At 44.9% G+C, this 14,949-nt stretch overlaps 1 protein-coding gene across 1 annotated transcript; it reads right to left on the bottom strand.

Annotated features, from left to right (window-relative positions):
* Positions 1-29: 29 nt before the first annotated feature.
* Positions 30-6,994, bottom strand: LOC135828569 (uncharacterized). Its single transcript, XM_065341006.1, has 4 exons — positions 6,631-6,994; positions 2,412-2,704; positions 720-804; positions 30-148 (listed from the first exon to the last, which is right to left on the bottom strand). The coding sequence occupies exons 1-4, from the start codon at positions 6,755-6,757 to the stop codon at positions 72-74; spliced, it is 582 nt and encodes a 193-aa protein (XP_065197078.1). The 5' UTR covers positions 6,758-6,994; the 3' UTR covers positions 30-71.
* Positions 6,995-14,949: the final 7,955 nt, after the last annotated feature.

The following is a 14,949-nucleotide window of genomic DNA, read 5'->3' as shown; positions in this document are numbered from 1 at the left end:
GGACAATGCGTCGATGGAGACGTTTAATGTTGAGTGTGTTGTCGACGCCTTGCTGCATAATGGACACGTCTTCATCCTGCACCAAGGTTTCCGTCAACGTTGACCGTATTTCTCGTGCCTTGTTGCACTACCCCGTAAGTTCCACCGCCTGCGGCATGGAAGAACACACACACACACACACACACACTCAACCACGCACACACACACACACACACACAAACACACACACACACACACGCACACACATACACACACACACACACACACACACAAACTTGTATTTGCTCACTGCCAAAACTGGTAAATAGGATTGACGGCATCAGGGTATCCGTCCCGGGATCCACTGCAGTTACCCCTTCCCAGTGAAGGTAATACTTGCTACTAGTGTGGGCGGCTAAATCAGAGTGGATCTGATACGAGCCTTCACTAGTACCATGATTACAGTAAATCTAGCCAGAAGTAGTCCATGGTTAACAGGTATGCATACTTCAAATAGACAGTATTTGAACCTGGAACCAACAAAGGTGGCAGATACAACATTACACCTTCAAGCAGCCGAGCCTGCTTGCAACATACCCAACCCTATCTGGAAAAGGTGTACTCACCAACCAACTAGCTGGAATCCACGCACGCACACGCACGCACACCCCCCCCCCCCCCCCCCCCTCCACACACACCCATACACACATGTACAGACAGCACAGTCAGTGGTTACATACTTAGGGCAAAGGTCAGTGCTCGGTCTCGTGGGTCCACCACCTTGCCAGCTGCAATGTCATTCAGCAATGACGTGTATTGTTCTCCCTGAATAGTAGAAAACGCACACAAGCATGCACAATAATGCACACGTGGCATCAGTGCATGCGCAACCGTGCTTTTGTCAACTGTTTTCTGCTGTGCGTGCAGTGATGCGCGTGATTGTACAATCATACCTTGGTTATCCGGACACTGAAGTCATGGGCATTTCGGTCTACCGGGCACGTCGCGGGAGACTTTCAGTAGAAAAGTTACTACTCTTTTGTCACTTTCTGTGGAAATAGTGATGTCATTATACCATATCTATGGCCTTTCACCATCAACATTTTTTTGCATGTGATTGGGAGTTACGGCCAGTGCCCGGTCCTCGGCCCGCCAGGATAAACGAGGTATAAGTGTACTTTTTGTTAGCACTTTCTGTACTCCATTTTTCTGCATATACAGTAAAACCTGTAACTAAAGACCACCGTGACTAGCGACCAGCCTGGTACTACAGTAAAACCTGTAACTAAAGACCACCGTGACTAGCGACCAGCCTGGTACTACAGTAAAACCTGTAACTAAAGACCACCGTGACTAGCGACCAGCCTGGTACTACAGTAAAACCTGTAACTAAAGACCACCGTGACTAGCGACCAGCCTGGTACTACAGTAAAACCTGTAACTAAAGACCACCGTGACTAGCGACCAGCCTGGTACTACAGTAAAACCTGTAACTAAAGACCACCGTGACTAGCGACCAGCCTGGTACTACAGTAAAACCTGTAACTAAAGACCACCGTGACTAGCAACCAGCCTGGTACTACAGTAAAACCTGTAACTAAAGACCACCGTGACTAGCGACCAGCCTGGTACTACAGTAAAACCTGTAACTAAAGACCACCGTGACTAGCGACCAGCCTGGTACTACAGTAAAACCTGTAACTAAAGACCACCGTGACTAGCGACCAGCCTGGTACTACAGTAAAACCTGTAACTAAAGACCACCGTGACTAGCGACCAGCCTGGTACTACAGTAAAACCTGTAACTAAAGACCACCGTGACTAGCGACCAGCCTGGTACTACAGACCACTTTGCCAGGCACCGTGGCGGTCTCACATTCATATATTATGGTTGTGCGGTGCAAACCTCTAACTAAGGACCACCTGCCACTAAAGACCGCTTTCTCCGGCTCCAAGGGACGGTCGTTAGTCACCGGTTTTACTGTACTGCGGTGGTCGGTGCACATATGATGGAAGAGGGGGTTGAGAAAAGAATGTTGTGCATGTACACGCCTCTACAACATATTCGATTTAATAGCATACATCCCGAGATGATGCCAGCTCCACATGCACCCACACAAGCACTAAAATCTACTGTAGAGATATCACAGCGTCTACAAGCTCGTACTGTACACTTGGAGATGTGTACGCGCAAGCAGGTGCGTGACCGCACGCCCACACACACACATGTACACATATATGCATGCACACACGCACGTACGCACACACTCACGCGCGCGCACGCGCACACACACACACAATACAAAACACACATACATACACACTCTCGCTCCTTCAGCCTCTCCCTCTCTCTACCTCTCTGTCTCTGTCTGTCTCTATCTCCCTGTCTCTGTCTGTCTGTCTGTCTCTCCCTCACTCATTTCGATACGTACCTGTTCCTTGTAACGGCTGAGCAGGGTGACTGCAAGTGTGTGTGCCTGTCTGTTCTCGAGCTGCGGCAGTTTCTCAAAGACATGATTGACATGGGGCAGACTGCAGGCCAAAGAGAGGATGTCCAGTGTGCTGCGGGTCCGTAGTGACATCGGGACACTATCGGCGACGATGGGGACAACCTGATCCGGAGTACTGGCCAGTGCTGGCTGATCTGTGGACGTGACGGGCACATGTTGGTCTGTAGCACTGGCAGTGACTGTTCGATCTACAGTGGTGACCGGGACAGGTTTGTCTGCGATGCAGTGAGACAAAGAGTGACAACAATGTCAGTAAGGACATCAGTTGAACCACCCTCACATCCGCGTGCATTTTTAAATATATACCCTCGCATCCGCGCACAGTTAGACACCCCCCCCCCCCCCACAGCTGCATGCAGGTTTAAATATACCCTCGCATCCGCGCACAGTTAGATACACCCTCGCATCTGCATGCAGTTTCAAAACGTCCTCGCATGCACATGCAGTTATGAACACACCCGCACATCTGCACACCGTTGAAAAACCCGTACATCCGCGCATGCAGTTGAAACACGTTCACATAATACCTTCACATACATCCGCATGCAGTTTTAAAACACCCTCACATCCTATTGTGAACCTGATGAAGGCAATTTGCCGAAACGCTGTAATAATTATTGTGAAATGAGTTGAATTACTGCAGAGTGTTAATGGAAGATAGCGTGTGGGCTCTACTCTTAACCCTCACATCCGCATGCAGTTTTCAAAACACCCTCACATCCGCATGCAGTTTTCAAAACACCCTCACATCCGCATGCAGTCTTAAAACACCCTCACATCCGCATGCAGTTGAACCGCCTTTGCATCCACATGAAGTTGAAACACCCTCACACGCATATGCAGTTGACACATCCTAACATCCATACGCAGTTGAGATGCACTGTCATCAGTAGTGAGTTGAAACACTCTGAGTCTCACTGTCACATGCTGTTGAATCCTATAACAATAACACGTCACCATTCAGTAAAAGTGGGGAGGCGGCTTCCTGCAGTTTCATAAACAGTTAGGAGTAGAGTCCGCACGCTCTCTTCCATTAACACTGCAATAATTCAACTCGTTTCACAATATCACAACGTTTCGGCAAATTGCCTTCGTCAGGTTCACAACTTGTGACTTAACCCTGAGAGTCCAGCCACGCTATCCCACACCATGCCCCAACATTGACCTGCAGTGAAAGACCACCTGAGACCCACGCCGTAACCCAACATATTTATGCACTGACCTGTGTTCAAAGACCACATCAGTCAACTCAAGCCAACACCACATCCCCAGCCCAACATATACTAGTCCATTGACAAGGGGGAAAGACAACGTTTTACCCATTGGTAACATCTTATACTACCGATACAGAACAGAACAACAATGTGTTGCCTGATGATTGCGAGAGCATGAAACTTCAAGTCGCAGCAAACAAGCCTTGATTGTCCTTGTTGTTCTGTATTACGCTCTGCCTCCGCCATGGTGTTGAGCACTGTCAGCACACTGGGTACACCCTCCGCCATGGTGTTGAGCACTGTCAGCACACTGGGTACATCCTCCGCCATGGTGTTGAGCACTGTCAGCACACTGGGTACATCCTCCGCCATGGTGTTGAGCACTGTCAGCACACTGGGTACACCCTCCGCCATGGTGTTGAGCACTGTCAGCACACTGGGTACACCCTCCGCCATGGTGTTGAGCACTGTCAGCACACTGGGTACACCCTCCGCCATGGTGTTGAGCACTGTCAGCACACTGGGTACACCCTCCGCCATGGTGTTGAGCACTGTCAGCACACTGGGTACACCCTCCGCCATGGTGTTGAGCACTGTCAGCACACTGGGTACACCCTCCGCCATGGTGTTGAGCACTGTCAGCACACTGGGTACATGCTCCGCCGTGGTGTTGAGCACTGTCAGCACACTGGGTACACCCTCCGCCATGGTGTTGAGCACTGTCAGCACACTGGGTACACCCTCCGCCATGGTGTTGAGCACTGTCAGCACACTGGGTACACCCTCCGCCGTGGTGTTGAGCACTGTCAGCACACTGGGTACACGCTCCGATATATGACCGATACCAATTACATTAGGATGCCAATAAATTCAAGAGTCTGACATGCGGCTTATAGACCGAGTGTCAACAAAAATAGGAATTTCGGACCCGAAAAGGGGTGTGCGGCTAACACTCCGGAAGATTCGCTACAGCATACTACATGTAATTGCATAGTACAGTACTGGCGTGTGTGGCGTGTGCAGGAGAACGCAGTGCCCAAGAACGGCGTTGCTAGAATTTCACCAAGCACAGCATAGCCATATATGCCAGGTGATTCTACTCTACTGCGCATAGACTGCTGTACATGAAAATAAGAGGGGTTCCGCATACGAGGGTGACGCCAGTTCTTTGGCACCCGATAGTACTGTGCTATGCTGTAAGACCAGTAATGTTAACAAACATTTAATTGACTCGGATGGAGAGCCAAGAAAAGAGAATGCAATGTTATCGCGTGAGCTGGTTGTTTAGTAACTGGCGGTGTTAGTGGACAGTATAACGTAACCTGTAGTTCCTTGGTCTTTTCTCTTTTGTATGAACATTTAATTCTAACGATTTAACGAATTTAAACAATTCGTTAACATTAATTTTGAAGTCGTTACGTGCAAAACTATATTGTACAGTAATTTGCCAGTTTTGCCGACAGAATTCGTTAGCATTTCACCTCGCTAACCTACAAAAATCCGGAGATCGTTAACTATAGTCGACGTTAAAATATCGTCTTACAGTACTCTGTCTAACTGTCACGGTCACTCACACGTGCTGGCGGCAACTTGGAAATCACTGCAATGGAGTTGGCGAGTCATTGGGTGTTTATACAGTCGACTCTGCTCATAACGAGCTCGCATTTAGCGAATTTCGTGATTTAGCGAACCAGTGTCCATGTCCCTGTTAGAATCCATACAAAAAATGACTCTTTGTAGCGAACCGTTTTCGTTTATAACGAACCAAATCTTGTAGGGCTCCATATAAACCAAGTGCAGTTATACTTTCATGGGGAATTTTTTCAGTCATGATTATTTTGCTGCTTGTAGAGTGTGAGTGCATTTCTGTTATAACGAACTTCGGCTATAAAGAACTAATTCTTCCACACAATGGTGTTCGTTATAATTATCAAGAGTCGATTGTAGTTTATTATTAATTTTGTTATAGTTTCATTCGCACAATCCTCGCATTATTCACTCTTTCTGGCCGCATTATTAGAGAGGTTCCGGGGTACGATTTTCCGTGCCAAAATCCGTATGGGCGCTACGGATTTTTTCCAGGCGTGCTCCATACGGTTTTTCGGCACGGAGAATCCGTGTGGACTGGCTTTCACACGAACCATGTTTCGTATGGAGATTTTGCGTCATCGGGTGCAGAAAGATTTTTCGCGTACAAATTTGGTACGAGAAACATCGATTTTCCGCGGGTAGTTTTGATTTCGGTACAAATTTTCCAAATAAAAAGGCATAGCGCGGGAATGTGACGTGTTTGCGATCGTAACCTAGGCAATGACGGCAAACACATAAGTTCCGTACTCCGGAACATTTCACTGCTCGAAAACGACGTATAAAAAATCCGTAGCGCCTCTACGGATTTTGGCACGAAAAATCGTACTCCGGAACCTCCCTATAGGGCTTGAAAGTGATGACGTCAAAACGGCCAGGGAGTAGTAAGTTGACATCAGATTTCTATTTTTGGATCCACTAAGGTGTGACTTTGCTATTGCCTAAGTATGTGGGTGCATAGCAACCCACTCATGTCGCATGCAGGTGTGACTTTTATTTCGCCACCAGTTGTAACCCCGCCCCCAGTAGCCAAATCAGTCAGTTTCACTGGCTACATCACCATGCTGTGGGTAAGACCGCTTGAAATGTGCTTGGATCCATACAAAAACTGGATCCAAGTGGATCCAGTTTTTGAATTTTTGAAATTGTTGCTATGCTGTGACGTAGCACTTTCAAGCCCTATTGTGTGCATCACTGTGGGCATCACTTGAGAGATTTTAATCTCTCAAGTGATTAAAAATTTTGTTCTCGCAAATAATTAATCCCTTGGGCTAGGCTCGGGGATAAAAGTACACATGCATGTATGTATGTACTTCAAACGATCTCTCGCTAGCTCTCACCTAACGAATCCCCGGTCACCGAAACTGAGCGGCTGTCTCCGCTTGAAGTTGTACGCGAATCCTGCGCACCAGTCGCAGTATCTGGCGCACTCACGTGTGAAGTACCGTCCGGTTTGGGGGAGGACATCTTCGGAGAGGTACCGGTAAGAATAAGTTATTAGAATCGAAACATCAGAACCTGCACAAGTACCGACAGAGAGTGTAGTGACTTGAGTTCAGGGCGATATGAATCGAATGGACTTCAGCTTGGACCAGCAAATGCCGCATACCGGTAACCATAATACTTGTCAGTACGGTGTACCAGCACTACTACTAGTCTACAGACCATGGCATGAGGCATTACTCTGCGAGTGATGAAAAAATAAGTGCGTCCTTGGCTTGAGTCCTGACTCGACTCCTGACTCCTGACCCTGTACAAGTACCATGCTGTACAGTCTGACTGTAGGCTGTACAGGCTGTAGCCTAGGCCTGTATCATTAGTGTATGTACTGCTGTAGACCACTGTACTGCCGCACTGGCACTGGCACTGGTACTGGTACTGTCTACTGAGTCTGTGGTAGACCATGTAGGCGGCTGTACCAAGACTGAGAGATGAGAACTACATGATTGTACGTAGATCTACTACTACCGGTATTACTATTAGTAGTACTAGTACAGTACTATCAGTAGGTATCGGTTAGCGTGGGTGTTTGAAAAACGACTTTTTGCCGATATTTCCTAGACACGATAAATCACGTGTGACATAATATGCACGTGTGACATAATGCATGTTTGGCATGTGGACACGTACAATCATGTAGGTCTACACAATCATGATACACACGGATCAGACTCGCGGTCGTGCTAGGCGACTGCGGAGCAGCAGATAGGAGAGAAGTCGGAAGAAAGAGTCCGACTGGACAGAAAAAGTGTTTCTCCAATGCTCGTTTGGACATTACTCTCTTTTTGTGTTGAATATTATTGTATTGAGCATGCACAGAGCACAGATGTTATTACTACAGGCGATACATTTTGCGCTAATCTGGCATATTTTGCTACACAAAATCCATTCTTAGGGCCGATATATTCTACTATGCGATAATACTGCTTGTAAGAATAAATATACACATAAAATAGGTGTTATGATTATGAAAAAATGAGTGTTCATTCTTGTAGGCAGTATATTCTTGTATACGACCACACTATAACCGATACGCACTGTAGTACAAGTAGTAGTACTTGAGTCGAGAAGATCGTTTGCAACTCCTTATCCTGACGACAGTGGGATGATAGCGGTATCCGGTAGTGACCATGGTGACGTACAATCACGTAGATCTACCCGTTCTGCTACGTATGGCCATGTCATGTGGCCTATGCTATGGCAGTATGCCCATGTCAAGAGTACAATCATCATGGTAGGTCTACATCATACATGGGGTTATGACTGTACTCTTGTGTGTAGTCTTGATGGTATGGCCCGGGTTCACCATGGCATGATCAGCGAAGGTGAAAACTCACTGTCACAGTCATCACGGGCATGCATGGTGTAACCCGTTCCCGCCCGTTTTAGCGAGCAGCGGAGTAATAAAAAAAAGCACTCTCTGACAGAAACTCGCTGCGCGTAGTATACCTAGGCTAGACCATGTAGACAGTGAGTCTGTACTGACTGTTAGTGTTAGTTGAAGGATAGTGTCGCGCTACTACTACATGTACAGCTACAGTGTACATTATAGTATACACTGACTCTGTACTCTGTCATGTAGACTCTACCATGTGTAGATCTACTAGTACTACATGTAGTAGTACTAGTACTGTAGTAGCCTACTTACGTCAAAGGAAAGGAAAATTGAAAAGCCAAGGCAAAGGGACAGTTCAACCGCCGTCCGAAAAATTTCCCCAAGGCACAACCGGTCGCTAGGCCAGAGAGAACTGGAAATAGTTTTTTTCCCTTGTATTGGCTGTGCATGTGGGCCTTGCGGCTGTCATCATCATGATGCCGCTTTGATACCGACGCTCCTGGGGTTGCTGGAAAGTAGGCGAAGTCTGCAAGGTTCGCAAAGCTGTGTTATCGACGGCAGTTCGGCAATCTGTCCGGGTGACGGTAGCCTCGTTGGGTGAATCGGGCACGCAGCTGGAGTCTTGCGCTCTAGCTTACAATTGGCTTGGAACAGCGGTAAGCTAAGGTAACCCGGTTGTGCTCGCACGGCGAGAAAAAACTGCGAGAAAGATTGCACTTTGTGCATGAAATAACGAGAGGCTTGAAAGCCCAGGAGCCCTCGCTATGCTTTGATTTTACCAAGGTCGATGATTCATAATGTGTGTTATTTTAACTGATAGAAACGCCTTTGCAATACGATTATTGGGCACACGTTTATGCAAAGCCGTTTCAAATCGTATTGCAAAGACGTTTCTATCAGTTCGAATACGACACATGATGACCTAGGTAGAAACAAAGCATAGCGAGGGCTTTCACGCCCTGTCCTGTTAGTCCCAAGTACATGTATCTCCCACAAAGCGTTCTTGATAATAATTATTATAATAATTATTCCCGTTTGAAAAACTGAGGTTCGGGGGGGGGGGGGGGTGCACCATGACTTCATGCGGCCGCGACATACCCTCTGCAACATCACAGCGTGCGGCTACACGTACATGTAAGTCAAAAGGAGTGCATGAAATGCCAATGCTATTTCAATGATTTAGCGACCAATAGTATTTACTGGTAGTACAAGTGACGCCGAAGACATAACTCCATGGGAGAGTGAGGATGGAGCCATGGCTGACCTTTATGAGCTCGGTCTGGGGCTGAACCTCGGTATTCTGCCAAAGAATTGGCCGTACGGGCCGGTCAAGAGTGAGCGCTGCCGCGTGCTGCGATGAACTGTGAAGGAGCAGCCATTGCAGACGAGGCCGATAATTGTCAGATCTGGAGAGCACAATCGGCAAAATGAAGAAGAACGATGCGAGTGCTCTCCAGATGAAGGAGTGATCAGTGCGTCTCCTGTGCTTCACGCTAAAAGAAAGGCCGATTCGGGCAGCGTTTGGTGCAGGAGTTTATCTCGCTCATAAGACAACAGGGAGGTTTCGCACAAAATTACGCATGAAAATCCGTATGCCATACGTGCCGGAGAGTGAGTGCAACTTTCATAATCTCTCGTCGGATTACCGTAGATATCGGTGCGGTCCTCCGTAGAGTTAAGTATTGCTGAATTGTTTCCTTTTTCCGGATTTATCCTTCGCAATGTTCAAGCCGCGCAAAACATAAGTACACATCAAAAAGTACATGGGCAATGTGGTTTTGGTTCTTGGTGCATGCGGTACACGCATGCAGTCAACACCCCTCCGACACAGAAAAAGCATGCTTCACAGTCATGGAAAAATCATGTAGTGCGAAACCCAACAACGCTTGTTTTACATATGAAAATCACGTGCAGTTGCTACGTTATTTCCGTATGTAATTACGTAGAGCGAAGCCTTCCTATTGATCTTTCCTGCCTTCGTCGAGGTCATGTTTCACTGCTTTCCTAGCAGAACATTGTTCCTAGCCTGCATAAATGACCCGGGTTCAGAATAAAACTCTATCTCTGACATCGTGTAGATAGAAACTACACTAGTAATTACAAGCCACGTTTCATTCACTGCTCAACAACAAGCTTACTTGACTCAAGACTCAAGCAGAAAAGCAGTCAAGCCGAGCGTAATCGTATAAAGGGTGCTCAACATTTTATCTTATCACCCCCTCCCGAGGTCCCGATAAATCGGTTCTGCTTTTCCCTGTGCGATCATGGTTTTTGTTATGTGCACAGCGCTTATTAGCCTGTTTGGCGCGTTCCTGTGAATCGAGTTCAACCTTGGTGTGAAAGTTGTAGCCTGCAGGCACGGTGACCAGGCGACTTGTGTACGCATGAGCATGTGACCACTTGTTCCACCTTGTTCGATTGGGACAAAGGACCGAATGCTATATCGCAGCCTTCTCGGGCCAAAACCAGTCGACTCAGCACCCAAAAAGACTACACAACATATGCGCCAAACGCGGTCATCCGTGCTTTTATAAGGACGAAATGGTGCTTTTAGTGACATTTTGCATACAAATCCCCATCTAGTAGGGTGCAGTCACCTAGTTTCGGTGGAAGCGGCGAGTTCGATTGCGAATAAGGAGGAAGGAAGGATCTCAGCTGCCTCGGACCAAGACCATTCGACTCAGCACCCCGAAGACTACAGCAACTACAACAACAGGAGATTATTTGAATTTAGGCCTAACTTCCCCTTTAATTCCCGTAGCTATGCAGAAGACGTTACTTCAGTAACGTCTGGCGCTAGCCAGGGTCCACACAGCTTTAATTCCCGTAGCTATGAAGAAGACGTTACTTCAGTAACATCTGGCGCTAGCCAGGGTCCACACAGCTTTATTTTGGTATTTGTTTGTTTGTGTGTTTGTTTGTTTGTTTGTGTCACGCCTGGCGCTATCCCGTATCTGACGGCAAAAAATCATAGGGATGTTATAAATTTTTCAATTCTCCTATTTTTTTTCAGGCATATCCTGGTATTCGAACCCGCACTATCGCCCTACATGCATTCCCCCATACACTTCGCATTCATACCCATTAGAGAGGTTCCGGGGTACGATTTTCCGTGCCAAAATCCGTATGGGCGCTACGGATTTTTTCCAGGCGTGCTCCATACGATTTTTCGGCACGGAGAATCCGTGTGGACTGGCTTTCATACGAACCATGTTTCGTATGGAGATTTTGCGTCATCGGGTGCAGAAAGATTTTTCGCGTACAATTTGGTACGAGAAACATGGATTTACCGCGGGAAGTTTTGATATCGGTACAAATTTTCAAAATAAAAAGGCATAGCGCGGGAATGTGACGTGTTTGCGATCGTAACCTAGGCAATGACGCCAAACACATACGTTCCGTACCCCGGAACTTTTCACGGCTCGAAAACGACGTATAAAATATCTGTAGCGCCTCCACGGATTTTGGCACGAAAAATCGTACTCCGGAACCTCCCTATTCATCCAAGTTGCTTCACGTTATGATCTTGCGTTTGAAAGCCCTATTTGAATATTGCGTGCAGCTGTATGTGGCCAGCTGTGTTTGATGGTACGGTACGGGAGACGGTGTCGTATTACCCTCGATCGTACCTGTCCCGTACCTATCCCTACCGTACCGTACCAGCAAAGACGGCTGGCCACAATGCATATTCAAATAGGGCTTTCAAATGCAAGATCATAATGTGAAGCAACTTGGAAGAATTAGTATGTATGCGAAGTGTATCGGGGGATGCATGCAGGGCGCGATAGTGCGGGTTCGAATCCCAGGTTATGTCTTAAAAAAAAAGGAATTTTTTAAAGACCGGGGATGCATGCAGGGCGCGATAGTGCGGGTTCGAATCCCAGGTTATGTCTTTTAACAAAAAGGAATTTCTCAAAGACCGGGGGATGCATGCAGGGCGCGATAGTGCGGGTTCGAATCCCAGGTTATGTTTTTACAAAAAAGGAATTTTTAAAGAATTTATAACATCCCTATGCTTTTTTTTGTCTAGGTCATCAAGGCAAAAAAAGCATAGCGTAGGGCCCTGAGCTTCCAAGCTCTCTCGTTTGGTATTTGTGTGTTTGTTTGTTTGTGTGTTTGTGTCACGCCTGGTGTTATCCCGTATCTGTCCCGTACCGTACCATCAAACACAGCTGGCCACATACAGCTGGCCGCAATATTCAAATAGGGCTTTCAAACGCAAAATCATAACGTGAAGCAAATTGGAAGAATGGGTATGAATGCGAAGTGTATGGGGGAATGCATGTAGGGCGATAGTGCGGGTTCGAATCCCAGGATATGCCTGAAAAAAAAAACAGAAGAATTGAAAAATTTATAACATCCCTATGCTTTTTTTGCCGTCATCAAGGCGGTAGACGGTGTTGTATTACCCTCGATCGTACCTGTCCCGTACCTATCCCGTACCGTACCATCAAAGACGGCTGGCCACAATGCATATTCAAATAGGGCTTTCGAATGCAAGATCATAACGTGAAGCAACTTGGAAGAATTAGTATGTATGCGAAGTGTATCGGGGGATGCATGCAGGGCGCGCGATAGTGCGGGTTCGAACCCCAGGTTATGTCTTAAAAAAAGGAATTTCTTTTAAAAGAATTTATAACATCCCTATGCTTTTTTTTGTCTAGGTCATCGAGGCAAAAAAGCATAGCGTAGGGCCCTGAACTTCCAAGCTCTCTCGTTTCGGCTTTATTCGGCATCGATCCATATCGCCGAAATTAAAGCGCCGATGAAAATTTTAACATCGGCTTTGGTGATGTACTAGTATAGTGGTAACCCTGTGCCGAAATCTGCATCTGCCGCTAGGGTTTACCGGGTGTTAGCGACCGTCGTTAGTTCCCTTTGGGAACGGACACTATAATTTATTATTATTTTTTTTTTTTACTGTGCCGAAAATATGTCCCTGTGGGTCCGTTGTTATTAGGCAGTGACCTAGCCAAAGCCGGCTCAGCCGGCAGAATGCCGGCTGGGAGGGCGACCTGCCGGCTGAGACAGCTCCAAGGGTTATTTTGGCCGGCTGGCAAACGATTGAGATTTAGAGAAATTTTCAATTTTCAGTTTCTACAAGTACAAGTATTTGTAGCATGCTGTGTTCTGGATCATTTTTCTTTCAATCATGTCACCAAGCCCACTATCTGAATAATCCTGGAAACAGAACGACCGGCGCAGGACTGGCACAGCCCCCAGGACGATGCATTTTCACTAGAACGTTGGCAGGCTGGCATAAAATCCTGGCTAGACCTCTAATAGGCATCTGCCTGTTTTGGTTTCTCCACTATAAATAAAAGAATACTACTACTACCGTACTGGCAATATATGTTGCCGCGTAACGCGTAACGCAGGGGGGTGCGGCGTAACGCGCACCAAGGCTAATGCGACAAATTTTCGTCAAGTTCGTAACGCTCGTCCGGCGGGGTGCGGCGATCTTTTCATTGCAGTTTGCACTGCAAAAAAAAGGCTGAAAACTGTGAAAGCACGTGTACCGCGTGGTGAAAAGTTCAAAACTGGACGCAGCAGGAAGTCCTGACACTCGAAGGCGCATCATTCAGTGGTTGGCGATCTCAATGGTTTCTTCTTTCCCGAGGTCGTTTTGCGAAGAAGAGTAATATGAGTAATATGTTGTAATATGTTGTAATATGAGTATTATGTTGTAATATGTTGTAATATGAGTATTATGTTGTATTATGTTGTAATATGAGTATTATGTTGTAATATGAGTATTATGTTGTATTATGTTGTAATATGAGTATTATGTTGTAATATGAGTATTATGTTGTAATATGAGTATTATGTTGTAATATGAGTATTATGTTGTAATATGAGTATTATGTTGTAATATGAGTATTATGTTGTAATATGAGTATTATGTTGTAATATGAGTATTATGTTGTAATATGAGTATTATGTTGTAATATGAGTATTATGTTGTAATATGAGTATTATGTTGTAATATGAGTATTATGTTGTAATATGAGTATTATGTTGTAATATGAGTATTATGTTGTAATATGAGTAATATGTTGTAATATGAGTATTATGTTGTAATATGAGTATTATGTTGTAATATGAGTATTATGTTGTAATATGAGTAATATGTTGTAATATGAGTATTATGTTGTAATATGAGTATTATGTTGTAATATGAGTATTATGTTGTAATATGAGTATTATGTTGTAATATGAGTATTATGTTGTAATATGAGTATTATGTTGTAATATGAGTATTATGTTGTAATATGAGTATTATGTTGTAATATGAGTATTATGTTGTAATATGAGTATTATGTTGTAATATGAGTATTATGTTGTAATATGAGTATTATGTTGTAATATGAGTATTATGTTGTAATATGAGTATTATGTTGTAATATGAGTATTATGTTGTAATATGAGTATTATGTTGTAATATGAGTATTATGTTGTAATATGAGTATTATGTTGTAATATGAGTATTATGTTGTAATATGAGTATTATGTTGTAATATGAGTATTATGTTGTAATATGAGTATTATGTTGTAATATGAGTATTATGTTGTAATATGAGTATTATGTTGTAATATGAGTATTATGTTGTAATATGAGTATTATGTTGTAATATGAGTATTATGTTGTAATATGAGTATTATGTTGTAATATGAGTATTATGTTGTAATATGAGTATTATGTTGTAATATGAGTATTATGTTGTAATATGAGTATTATGTTGTAATATGAGTATTATGTTGTAATATGAGTATTATGTTGTAATATGAGTATTATGTTGTAATATGAGTATTATGTTGTAAT

The sequence above is a fragment of the Sycon ciliatum genome, chromosome 12 (genome assembly GCF_964019385.1).
Source record: "Sycon ciliatum chromosome 12, ocSycCili1.1, whole genome shotgun sequence".
Taxonomy (NCBI): Eukaryota; Metazoa; Porifera; class Calcarea; order Leucosolenida; family Sycettidae; genus Sycon; species Sycon ciliatum.
Note: the sequence above shows the minus strand (reverse complement) of the source record. Positions and strands in the feature narration are given on the sequence as shown.